Here is a 12,728-nt window from a genome sequence, read left to right as displayed (position 1 = left end):
GCTTGACTTACAGTGTAGATACTGAGGTGATCTCTTTTGAAAATAAAAGATGAATCTAGTTTGTTTGGTTTCTCTTCTCTCTCTCGGGTTTTTGAGAAAGTACTTCTCTGTGTAGTCCTGGCTATCTAGGCTGGATTCTGTTAGTCTTAAACTCAGATTTGAATGTCTATGCCTCCTGAGTGCTAGGATTAAAGGTGTACACCACCATGTCTGGCTGTTTTTTTCCTTTTGTTCAGTCTCATTGCAGGCTGGCCTCCAATTACTTTGTAGCCAATGCTGTCCTGATAGTCCTGCCTGTTTAGAACTATACCACCCTCCAGACATCTGATGGTCTGATCTTCCTGCTTTTGCTTCCCAGCTAAGTACTAGGATTACAGGCATGTGCCAACATGCCTGGCTTATAGCCTAGTTTGTATATGCATTTTCTGGTGATAAGACATTGATTTTTCAACTTTTATTTGTATACCACGTATTGTGTTCTTCTAGGCAAAGAAACTAAGAGATACTGACGATATCCCAGGTGAGCCCTCTTTCCAGGATTTTGAGTACCCTGAGTATGATGACTACAGGGCAGAGGCTTTCCTGCACCAGCAGAAGAGGATGGAGTGCTACAGCAAGGCCAAGGAGGCCTACCGCATGGGGAAGAAGAATGTGGCCACCTTTTATGCCCAGCAGGTGTGGTGGGAAACTGGTCACAGTTTATTAATTCAAGTAGCCTGAAGTACATGATACTTACACTGTTTTAGCTTAACAGTTGTTGGGGGAGGAATTTAGTGGTACTAAGTGACATATAAAGTGGCCTAATATTAAAGAGCCCAGTGATTGAGAGGATTCTGCTTGCTTTGCTAGTCCTGTCATTGCTTTTGTATGTGGAGCTTCATGGGTCACGGTTGCTCATCCCTCATCATCATGGGTCACAGTTGCTCCTCCCTCATCATTGTGACTTGCTCTCAAACATGCCAGGACAAGTGCTCTGGCCACTGAGCTGCGTTTCTAGCCCTCTTTATTTTGCTTTCTCTTTTTCTTTTCCTTTATTTTTTATTTTGAGACTGAGTCTCATAAAATTACCTAGGCTGGCCTTGAACTTGTGATTCTGGTGGCTTAGCTTTCCAAGTTGCTGGGAGTATGGCTGTGTACCACTAGGCCTGGGGAATTGTGGTTTGTTCTCTTCTTTAGATGAAATCAAATGATCTCGTGGTCTCCTAAGCAGTGTATTATTTAGTAGCACATCTGAACAGATAGAGGTTTCTTGGAGGAAAGAAAGCAGAAAAGTTTGTCTTAGACTGGAATCACATGTGTCTTACATTGTCTATAGTGTTCTCGGTTTTAATAAGGCATCTTATATTTGTGTGTGTGTGTGTGTGTGTGTGTGTGTGTGTGTGTGTGTGTGTGATATATCTGTATATATATTTGGTATATGTACAGGATTGTGTGAGTGCATGTTCCTGTACTTACAGAGGCCAGAGGACTTGTATCTTCCAATTTTACTTTCCATTTATTGCTGTAAGGCAGGCAGTATGGAAGTACTGAACTGGAAGCTCACCCTTTGAGTTTCCTGATCTGTCTCTTCCCCTAATGCTGGGCTTAAGGCACATGCAGGTTTGTCCAGCTTTTTTTATTGATGTGACCTCAGGTCTTGAAGCTTGCACAACAGTGGTTTTTAACCATGGGGCATTCTCCTAGCCTCTGAGCATCATTTTTATGTTCACAAAGAGGAAAAGGATATTAATATTTTTCAAGAGAATAAAATTTCTTGCTGGGCTCACTTTGCATGGTAATGTAAGAAATAAATACCCTTCTCATTGTTGTGGTTCTACATGCTTACTCTTTTGTTATTGAGCAGAAGATATCAAACTAGTTTAGCCCTTTGAGGCCTAACAACAGACCTTGAGGGGAGGGTACCCAGAAGATATTTGAAGGGATCGTCAAGCTGAGGTCCCGGACTATCAAAGAATACACTTCATTAATCAAGCATTAAACCAATTGGTTCTTTCTTGAGCTAAATATTGTTTCCTTTTATGATTTTTAAGAATTTTTTAATTTATACTTTGCAAACTATGATTGAGTAGTTTAAGAACCATATTTTTTTTGTTTTTAAATTTTTAAATTTTTTTTTTATGCATATAGAGTATTTTTATTTAATTTTATATAACAAAGTCCAATTAAATGAAAACAAACATTTATCACAATATTTGGGAATTTGGGCGCCGTTCTTTCCACTACTTCCTGCTGGTAAGGGCGCTGTCTTGGGGGATCGAAGAAGATTCAGATATCCTAGCTGTAGTCTGTAGGGCTGTTTTGTCCGCTGTTTGGAATGTAGGATCAGCTTGTACTCTTTTTCAGGCGGTCTGGTGTGATCAAACCACATTAGTCTGGAGGATCCACATCTTTTCATTTTCTGTGGAAACAAAATAGAAATACTTTTCCCCAGTAACTTGTTCTTCAACTTAAATTTTGGAGTCAAGCGTTTTTTTTTTTTTTTTAAGAACCATATTATTTAGTTACTGAATTTTTCCTTGTTTTTTAGCTTGTTATATCAAGATGTTAGATTTAGTGTTCTGGTTTTTAGTTAGGGCACTTTTGCTTCTTGATTGTCTAAGTCAGAAGTTATCAACTTGTGGTTCTCAAATTGAACATGTATATCAGACATTTATATTATGATTCATAACAGTAGCAAAATTATAGTTAGGAAGTAGCAAAGAAATAATTTCATGGTTGAGGGTTACCACAACTGAGAAATTATAAAAGGGTCATAGCATTAGGAAGGTGGAGAACCACTGGACTAAATGGTAATTACCAAAGTGGTGTGTTATGATTAAAGGGCAGTCTTCATGAGCAGAAGATGAAAGAAGCCAACCACCTTGCTGCTGTGGAGATCTTCGAGAAAGTCAATGCCTCTCTGCTGCCACAGAATGTCCTAGACCTCCATGGGCTGCATGTGGATGAAGCGATAGAGCATTTGACGGCAGTTTTACAGCGGAAAACTGAAGGTAGGAATGTGCTAATGACCTTGGTATTGATTGACCTTGACAAATACAGAGAATCTGCATGTGCAGACTGAGGTGTGATATTAAGATTTCCTTCTTGGGATTATTTCTATCCCTTTGTTACATCTGTTAAAGAAAGATACGGTGTAATGTGGGAATCCCCTATGACTTATAAATGGGACTTGCTTTGAATATTGTTTGTAGTGGGTGTTTGCTCAGATACAAAAGTAAGTAAGGTGTTAGGATTTTGTAGAACTGCCTCCAAGGGCAGTTTTTCTAAATGCCTTCGGCGTGCTGCTTCACCTTCCTTCTATTGGTATGTAGTCACACAGGTCAGTAGGAAAGGTCACACCTGCTGTTCCTGACATTAAGATCTTTTTCCAGACTTTATTCAGTGTCATGCATTTCACATACATTGAAGTGTCATCTTGCTTTGTTTTCATCAGTGGGTAGTATTCCATAGAAAGTTTAGTCTGTTTTTGTTATGTCAGACACTAATACTGGAAGTCATCTGTTTGTCATTACTGGAGAAGTTTTGAATTATAAAGATTCCCTGCATTGTCATTCTGTATATATACATATATCAATGCATATCACTTGTTATGAAGTAGGATTGATATGTAAGATTGAAACATATGCATTGAAACATATGAAGAGGTTGCAGAGTCATATAAAAAAATGCTCATGTACCAGTGACTCCAGTAACAAAAGTGTAGACATTTTACTGTTTTCTCATTTTAAAATACTTTGTATTACACTTCTCACCAATCTTTCTCTTCCTTTCTTTTCTAATTGAAATAAATATCTTAAAATTTATTCCTCCTGCCCATTGAAAACCTCTTTGCTATATATGCACACACCTCTGTTCAGTACACACAGTTCCTTTTTGTTTTCTCTTATTTTTTTGAGGTGGGGGTCACTTATTGAGCTGGGACCTTGTTGATTTGACTGAGTAGGCAGTAAATCCAGGGTTCTCTGTCCCCGTCTTGCCAGTATTGATAATACAGTTAGGTGCCATTCTCCGATCTTTTATGTGGGTGATGAATTCATTTCTTCGTGTTTTTTATTTATTTTATGTGCATTTGTGTTTTGCCTGTATGTATATCTGTGTAAGGATAGCAGATACCATGGGACTGGAATTACAGTGTGAGCTGACATGTAGGTGCTGGAAATTGAATCTGGATCCTCTGGAAAGGCAGCCAGTGCTCTTAACTGCTGAGCCATCCATTAATCCATCTCTCCAGCCCCTAAACTTTCTTTTTAGACAGGGTTTCTCTGTCTAACCCTCTCTGTCCAGGACTCTATATAGACCACACTGTCCTTGAACTCACTGAGATCCACCTGCCTCTGCCTCTGAGTGCAATGCTAGGGTTAAAATATGTGCACAACACATCCACTGTACCAGTACTTTAAAGCAGCTATCTCCTCAGCCCCTGAAAAGTGGCTTTTTTCTGAACCATTTGAAAATAAGTTGTAGATGTTGTGGTGATTTAACTCTAAAGCCCTTAGCAGCTATATCTCTTGAGGACAGATTTATTCTCCTGTCTAACCATTATACTCTATTTTTAAGACAGTGAACATCACTAGTTACATTGTCTAACACACATGCCATATTCTTGTTTTCCACCTTTTGTGCATACTGTCCTACATAGTTGTGCCTTTCCTCTTTCTCTCTGGGATCTAGTCAGTTATAGTGTGTTTTAATTCATTGTCCTAAATACTTTGCTGTAGTATGAAATAGTTTGTTTTATCTTTTTCTTTTTTTTCTTTAATGCTAATGACATTTATGTGGGCTCCAAGCTTATGCCCTACATTTCAAATGTGTATAATTATTTCCTTTTTTTTAAACAACTCAGGTTGAATTTAATTTTTTAATATACTTCATGGGTGACTGGAGAGGCCACACTAGGTTACATTGCAAGATATCTTTAAAAACTATACTGGTTACATTGGTAATGTTTCAACTGTTCTTGGTGAGTAGATTAGGAGACATTCATGGCTAGTTTGTCCTAGTATTGAAGGGGTTATTGGATGCCTAGTTAAGTGAGGATTTCTATCAGATTTCTCTGTGGATGAAAATAGACCTGTTGAAATAATTAGTAGTCTTCTGTGGTTGATACTCTGTCTCTTAACCACTGTTCTTAGAATATTTTATGTAATTGTTTTAGCATCTGTTGATGGCCCTTGGCTAAGTAAATTACTGCATTGGTGGTTGCATGGTGGAGTTACAATTTTTTGTTTGTTTGCTTATTTTGTTTTTTCCTCTCTTCAAAAAGAAACATTTGTCTGTGTGGCCCTGTTGTCCTGGAACTCTCTCTCTAGACCATGCTTTCTACAAACTTAGAGGCCTGCCTGCCTCTACTTCCCAAGTGCTAGGATTAAAGTCATATGTCACCATTGCCTATCAGGTTATAATTTTAAAAAAATTTATATTATTAGCTGAAGTTGTTTTATAGATCTTCCTACTCCAGTACTTAAATTTTGAAAGTTTATTTTATGTATATAACTGTTTTGCTTGCATGAATATCTGTTCACTATTTGTTTGCCTGGTCAGAAGAGGACATTGAGTTAAGAGTATGGTTGGGTGTGAGTCTGTGTGTGTGTGTGTGTGTGTGTTCTTCCTTCTTTTCTCCTCCCTTCTTCCCTCCTCCCTACCTCCCTCCCTTCTGTCCGCCCTTCTATTCCGTGTGTGTGTGTGTGTGTGTGTGCATAATGTAGATGTATTTAATGGAGTTTTACTTGTCTATGAAGTTCTCATACATGGATGGACTTGTAAGAATGCTGTGTAAAAGCAGTACAGAACAAAAAAGTGACATTTATATGAAATGTCCTTAGAGGCAGAAAGTAGATTAGTGGTTGCTTGGGCTGCAGCTAGTAGTATAAAATAGCTGCTGACAGGGACATGGTTTCTGTGTTGATTGTGTAGCTGTAGCATTGTAGATATGCTAAAAAGACCAAAATAACAAACACTACTGAGTAATAAGGGGTTTTGTTTTGTTTTGAGACAAGATGTACCTAAGTTACCCATAGGTTATATAGCCCAGGTCGACCTTGTACTTGTACTCAGCCTCCCAAGTAGCTACAACTAAGGCTTTCATCACCAGGCTCAGCTGAATTGCAAATTTTTAAAATAGAGAGTATTATGTTATGTGAATTTTATATCAATAAAAAGTTAGGGGGAAAAATATTCAGTAACTTGCCTGGGGTAGTAGTTGTTCACATCCAAGGGGCAAATAGTTTTCTGAAGCCAAAGCCATCTTGTGTATGCTTGTGGTAGTGTGTCTACCACTTACCACCAGATGGCAGGATTGTTGAATAGAAGTGTTTGGGGTGGGGAGAGGAATCTGGGGAGGGTATCCTTGCATTGGTTTTAGTCATCATATAAAAGCACTTTCAAAGCCAAGGATGAATAGAGATACCTGGATCCTGTGTGCCATGTGAGTGAAGTACACACCCACTTGTGAAGTATTTCTGCCCCCAGATAACGGGAAATTTAAGAGTTTGAATCAGCAAATAAAGACTGGAGAGCTAGGATAAATAACCATTTTTAAAAAGTAAAAGTAAAGAAAAATAAAGGGAAGAAAAATCTTTGGATTTATAGTCACCTAAAATATAAAACATCAGACTGGCACAACTTTAATTCCAGCACTCAGAAGGCAGAGGCAGGTGGATCTCTGAGTTTGAGGATACCTGGTCTACAGAGTGAGTTCTAGGTCAGTCAGAGCTATATGCTAAGACCCTGTGTCAAATAGAACAAGCAAACGTATCAAGTGGGACATGGTGGCTCATATCTGTAATCTCAGCACTTGGTAGGGTGAGACAGGAGTATGAGTTCAAGGCCAGCCAGGGCTACAGAGTAAGACCCTATATTTATAATAATAATAAAAAAAGGTCTGGGCGACGGTATATGCCTTTAATCCCAGTATTCAGAAGGCAGAGGTAGGCGGATCTCTGGGAGTTCAAGGTCAGCCTAGTCTACAGAGCGAGTTCAGGGACAGGCTCTAAGGTTACAGAGAACCCCCAGAAAACAAACAAAAAAAAAATCCCAAGTAAATCCACTGAATGAAATATTATTTCAACCCCAATTTAAAAAAATAAATCACTCCATAAACACATTTTAGGTAATTGGGGAACTTCGATTAATAAGATGACAGTCAAGGGTTTTTTGTTTTTTATTTTTTTCGTTCTTGAGACAGAGTCTCTCTATGTACCTCTGATGGCCTAGACCTCACTAGGTAGATCAGGCTGGCCTCAAATTCACAGAGATCTGTTTACTTCTGCCTTCCAGATGGGGAGATTAGAGGCATGCATCACTGTTTGGCTTGTTATAATTCTTTAGAGTCCTTTTGGGGAACCATTCGAGCATTTGTAGTTCAAAATGTTAGCAATCTACGATGTGCTCAAGACTCAGACAGTTGTTTCAGAGGTGGTGTCAGGAGCAGTCTGTAATTTTAGACAGTGAATCTGTGCAGTAATAAGACAACTCCTTAGATCTGCTCTGTTTGGAGGTGTGTGAATCAACTGAAGAACATTTTCTGAGCAGCAGTGAACTATTAGACAGGTGATGGCTGCCTGACCTGCTTGCTGAGGAGGCAGAAATGAAGGTGCATGAGAATGGGTTCAAGGAAACTAAGATGGAAGATTTCAGCTGGTTTCAAGACAGGCCCTTGTCGTGTAGGTAGCCCAGGCTAACCTCAGACTCATAACCTTCCTGTCCTAACAACATACCCTTTTAAAATTCCAAGCTAGTTGGGCATGGTGGCCCATATAGATAGATCACTGTACGTTACCAGACAGCCTGGTATCCATAGTGATTTCCATGCCAGCCAGGGCACTATGGTGAGATCCAGTTTCAAATCAGTAAGTAAATAAGTAAGTAACCAAGCAAGCAAGTAAATAAATAAAAGTACAAGCCAAGTATTGCCCTGTATATAATGAGATTTGAAAAACAATATTTTGATTCTATTTGATTAAGGTAATGTAATAAGCAGAGTGTGAAATGTTTAATGATATATATATAATACTAAACATAAAAACAGGCTATTTATGAATGAGAAGCAAGTCTGTTACATTAACTACATTATTATTAATAGAATTTTAATTTGTTGTTATTCTATTAGAGCTTTTCTGTATCTAATTTCAGAATTTATATATTTACCTTTCCAAGATCAAATAATAAAGTAGCAACTGCATTCTTTAAAGAGATCAGTGTCCCTGGGAGGTGGTGGTACACGCCTTTAATCCCATTACTCAGGAGACAGAAGCAGGTGGATCACTGAGAGTTCCAGGCCACAGCCTGGTCTACAGAGTGAATTCCAGGACAGCCAGAGCTATGAAGAGATACCCTGTCTCGAAAAATCAAAAATGGGGGGAGGGAGAGGGGAATAGAGGGGATGAATCAAATGTTGTTCAATATTTAAAAAAGTAATCTCTCCTGGGAAGAATTTTAACAATGGATTATCTTCGACACTAGGACTATGTTAAAATTAGATTTGCTAATAGCTAGCTGTTCTTGGAAGACAACCTTCAAAGCAGTGGCTGTTATTATCTACTTTTCCTAGTGTGAAGAAAAAACAGGCATCAAGAAACCAAATAATTTGCCTATGGTCACACATAGTTAATTTGTAGCAGAACTGTGATTCATACAAAATCTGGTTTGGTTGACTTTAAAATATTTCATTAATAAAATTGTTACAAAGATTCTAATTCACAAAAATATGTAAAGCAGTCCGTGTGTACAATAATTTTTAGATATAATTAATATCGCTGTCATATTATTTAGTAAGACTTGTAGAGAATGGAAATTGTTCTCCTAACTTGAGCCTTATTAATCATTTTCTTTCCTGGTCCAGTGTTTCACTATGTACTGATTTCAAACTCACCTTGTAATCCTGGCTGCCTCAAAGCCAACACCTTTTGTCTCTCAGACTGTGCTAGCTATCAAGCATGTACTGCTCGGCCTAGTCCTTAAGTCTTTCAATGGATAGATTTCTCTGAGGTCTATGTGCTTTAAAAACAAATTCCCCATTAGGTTTTAAGTCTCTAAAACACCATGAAAATAATTTTCTATGCTTTTGAGTATATTTTGTGTTGAGAATGTAGGAAATGATTTTAACTGTTCCAATTCCCATTTTAATAGAATTTAAGCAGAATGGTGGTAAACCCTATCTTTCTGTGATTACGGGGAGAGGAAACCACAGCCAGGGAGGAGTTGCTCGCATCAAGCCAGCTGTCATTAAATACCTCACAAGCCACTGCTTCAGGTGAGTGCAGACTTCTTCTGTAGTACGTTCAAAGCTAGTAAGATAGCTACTTCAGCCCAGCTCTCTGATTTCAGGCACAAATTGATGGTTAAAGGATAGCTTTTCTTGACAGATTTATATGGTCTGGTAAAGGAGAATTCATTCAAAGGAAAATATAGCTTTTGTTAGTGGCTAAGACTTTCAATCATAAATTTAAAATTATAAAAAATGAAATCTCCTTGGATTCCTTCTTAGTGTGCTACCCTGCAGAACTAGATACATGGTGGTCTTAAGACTTGCTCATTTTGAAAGACAGTGTATCTGTGGGGCTTTGGCTGAAACAATGTCACATACCATCTTATCTTTCATACAACAGACTGGTCATGAAGGTCAAATTGAGAAGTTTTGAAAAATCATAAGTTATATTGACTAGTGATCTAGCAATAGCCCAAAGTTTTGGGATTATATTTGCTTTGACAATAAATCAGGGGGATTGCAAACATAGATATTGGTCCTGGACATTAATAAAGACTGCAGTGTTAGTAATAAATATGAAGTATAGGTCATTTAAATTGATTACAAGATACGTTTCTTAAGTAGTTTGAAATATTTACATTTTAAATAACTCTTTTCTCATTTCCACAGGTTTTCTGAAATTAAGCCTGGGTGCTTGAAAGTCATGCTGAAGTGAACTTTACAGGCCCTTTAGAGGCAGGAAGGTTTACAGACTGGGATTGGTTTATGTGCAGTGATTCAGTCAATTCTGCTCTCACGTGTTCATTAGGAATATAAAACAAGAAAAATGTCTTTCTGAATCCAAGGAAAGCTTTTTTTCTGGATCAAATGCCAATCTATTGCTTATTAAAACATTAAAAAGAATTTTTATTGATTACAAAATCTCTAAAAAAATTATCACCTGCAGGTTAAAAGTCTTAAGTGGTCTAGTTCATTCTTAGGAAGAACCCCAAAACAAAAACTGCTGCTGCTGTTGACGACTGTTTCACGTTTAGAAAGTCCTGTAGACGTGTGTGAGGGGCAGTGTGCTTTGAAACCGGGTTCCTGGCTCTGGATAGACTGTTAAAAGTAGTAAAGGAGGAAGGTGATTGGCAGAACATGGGATTCTTACTGCTTTCGAAGCCTATCACAGAGTCTTGGACGTTGCTGTAGTGTAGAGGGGTTGGTCTTTCTCTGTGACTCTGATCTTGATCCCTTCCCTTCTGGACTGTTCTGAGCCATGCATTTTCTGGGAGGAAAGCTGGGTCTGAGACTGACTTGCAGTCTCATAGCTTCCACAGATAGTAGACATTTCAGAGAAGGAGAAATCCTTACAGGACTGCTTATGGAGCTGTCTGTGAGTGGTTCCATACAGTGCTAAATGGCTGTTTTATACTTGAGACATCATTTCTAAGCTATTCTAAGTCAAAAACCTTATTGACTTAAGTGTGAAAACATTTTTTTGGTATAACTGTAAAAGAAACCCTTGTAATTAGGAAAATTTTTTACCTTTATTTTGAAAAGGAGCCAACTTTCTGAAAGAAAAGTCTCATTGACTTCTGTTGGACTAGTGTTCTATTAGTATGTTAATTCTCATTTCCTTTATACAGACTTGTATGGTGAACTGTAATTTTTCTATGAGACAGTAGTTAAAATAAATTTAACTTTGGATATACAGAGTATTTTCAACATATACAGTGTTTGCAAACAATTATGTTGTTTTTTATTTAGCTTACAAAATCACCTTCATCAGGAATGTGGCATTGCCCTGACAGAATGAACTCCCAAAGAACAGACATGGTAATGGGAATAAAACTCAGAACCACGTTCTTACATCTTGTGAATCATGCTTTTTTAAAGAAGAGCCTTACCATTGAATTTTATTTCCATAAAAACAAAAATATATGTTTATTACCTACAAATGGTTAGTGATTATTGATATTCAAGTATTTATATTTTTAGACTTGTAATAATTTGTTTTAAAAATTGCAGTAGTGTATCACACTGTTTTTGGTAATGCTCAGAAGTGTTATATATATATATATATATATTAAAAATAAGATCCCTTTTACAAGTTAGTACAAAAACCATAATCAGTAGTTAATGAAGTAAACTTATTTCTGTTCTCAAAATAATATGATTTAAACAATAAGGAACAGTATTAAACCTGGAATAATTGGAGTGTGTGCATACTCATTTTCTGTGTTTTATATTTTTCCACCCTTTTTAAAAAAGTCACATTTGAGTACTCCAGATAGACTTATTCTATTACTGTGATTATAATTAATAAGGGAACAATGAGAAGAAGTACACGTGTGGCTCACTGTGGTTGGAGGCCAAGAGAAAGCAGCTGTTCTGATGCTGTGCCTAACCTGAGTCTGAGACATCTCATAGAAACCTAGTACAGACCTCGAAGTCAGTCACAAATTCAAAATCCTTCTGCCTTACACTCCTTAATGTTGAGATTATAGATGTGCTTTGCCATGTTCGGCTTCATATTCCCCAATAAATATACAGAGTTTGAACATTATATATATTTATAGTCCCCAGATTTCTCCCCACCTCCTGTCTGATATTGTTTAAGCAGGTACAATTATGAAAGAACATCCTCTGACCTTTCTTTTGCCAATCTCCAAACCTCACGTCCCAGCCTTTGGGGATTATCAGATAGTTTTCTTCTGCCCACTTCTAAGTTTTGTATCTCAGAGGTGAAGATGGTTTAAAAGTGACTCAGGTTAGAACTCTGTGAACCTACTATTTTAAAGCATTTTAAAAGTGTAGCATTTCTTCAAAGAAAAGGAAGTAAGATCTCAGTAGCAGTTATATACAGTTAATAGTCTATCATTGATATCAACCCAGTGAAGAAAGAGTCGATAGGGGACACCATGGTGAGAGTACAGTGGGGCCAGGGCCCTCATGGCCATTTCCAGTCCATTTCCTGGTTCCTGTGAGGCAATTTGAGCATGTTTTCTGACATTCATTAGCTGTTCACATATTGCTGTTATTTACGAGTAGAGGTTTTCTTCTGTTTATTAGTTGTTTTCAGTATCATCCATATTATAGAGTGGAAACTGGGGCTGATATCATTTCTGTTCTAACATATTTGGGAAAGAAAAGCTTCCAGTACCTCTGGGTGGTTTCCTGTCCTTTGTTTTGGTCTTTTTCTCTTTCAAGTGGTCTGTTGGCTTTAGAAGGACATGTGTAATGACAAAGTTATTTCTGAACTGGTAATTAGAAACTTTTGAAATTCAAGAAATTGCTCTGACAATGTTTTAACTGCTCTCAAGAAAATATATGAAATGGACAAAAATAATGTGTGCTGTTTTTTACGAGTGCTTTTCCATTGTGCAATGAGGTGACATTTTGATAATGCTCTGTGCTGTGCTAAATGTTGCTTATTCTTAATTACTTGTAAAGAAAACAGATTTAAATGTCTGTGTGGCCAAAACCAAGTGCCATATAAAAGGAAAAGTAAGTTGATGTAGAATGTATGTTAATGGTGCTT

The 12,728-nt window shown here is 37.5% G+C and overlaps 1 protein-coding gene across 6 annotated transcripts in view; it reads left to right on the top strand.

The window, feature by feature from the left end:
* The window catches only part of N4bp2 (NEDD4 binding protein 2), a 53,419-nt gene extending 42,157 nt beyond the window's left edge, over positions 1 to 11,262 (top strand). For 4 of the 6 annotated variants that reach the window (XM_051198514.1, XM_051198511.1, XM_051198512.1 and 1 more), the window contains 4 exons: positions 487 to 675; positions 2,822 to 2,990; positions 9,127 to 9,250; positions 9,875 to 10,224. In XM_051198514.1, the coding sequence (XP_051054471.1) occupies positions 487 to 675; positions 2,822 to 2,990; positions 9,127 to 9,250; positions 9,875 to 9,920 (528 nt within the window). In that variant the 3' untranslated portion in view covers positions 9,921 to 10,224. Of the gene's footprint in view, positions 1 to 486; positions 676 to 2,821; positions 2,991 to 9,126; positions 9,251 to 9,874 lie in introns of all 6 variants that reach the window. The other 2 variants (XM_051198509.1, XM_051198510.1) reach the window with 1 other exon arrangement.
* The last annotated feature ends 1,466 nt before the right edge of the window (positions 11,263 to 12,728 follow it).

This window comes from Phodopus roborovskii, unplaced genomic scaffold (genome assembly GCF_943737965.1).
Source record: "Phodopus roborovskii unplaced genomic scaffold, PHOROB, whole genome shotgun sequence".
Lineage (NCBI taxonomy): Eukaryota > Metazoa > Chordata > Mammalia > Rodentia > Cricetidae > Phodopus > Phodopus roborovskii.
This window is presented reverse-complemented; position numbering and strand designations above follow the sequence as displayed.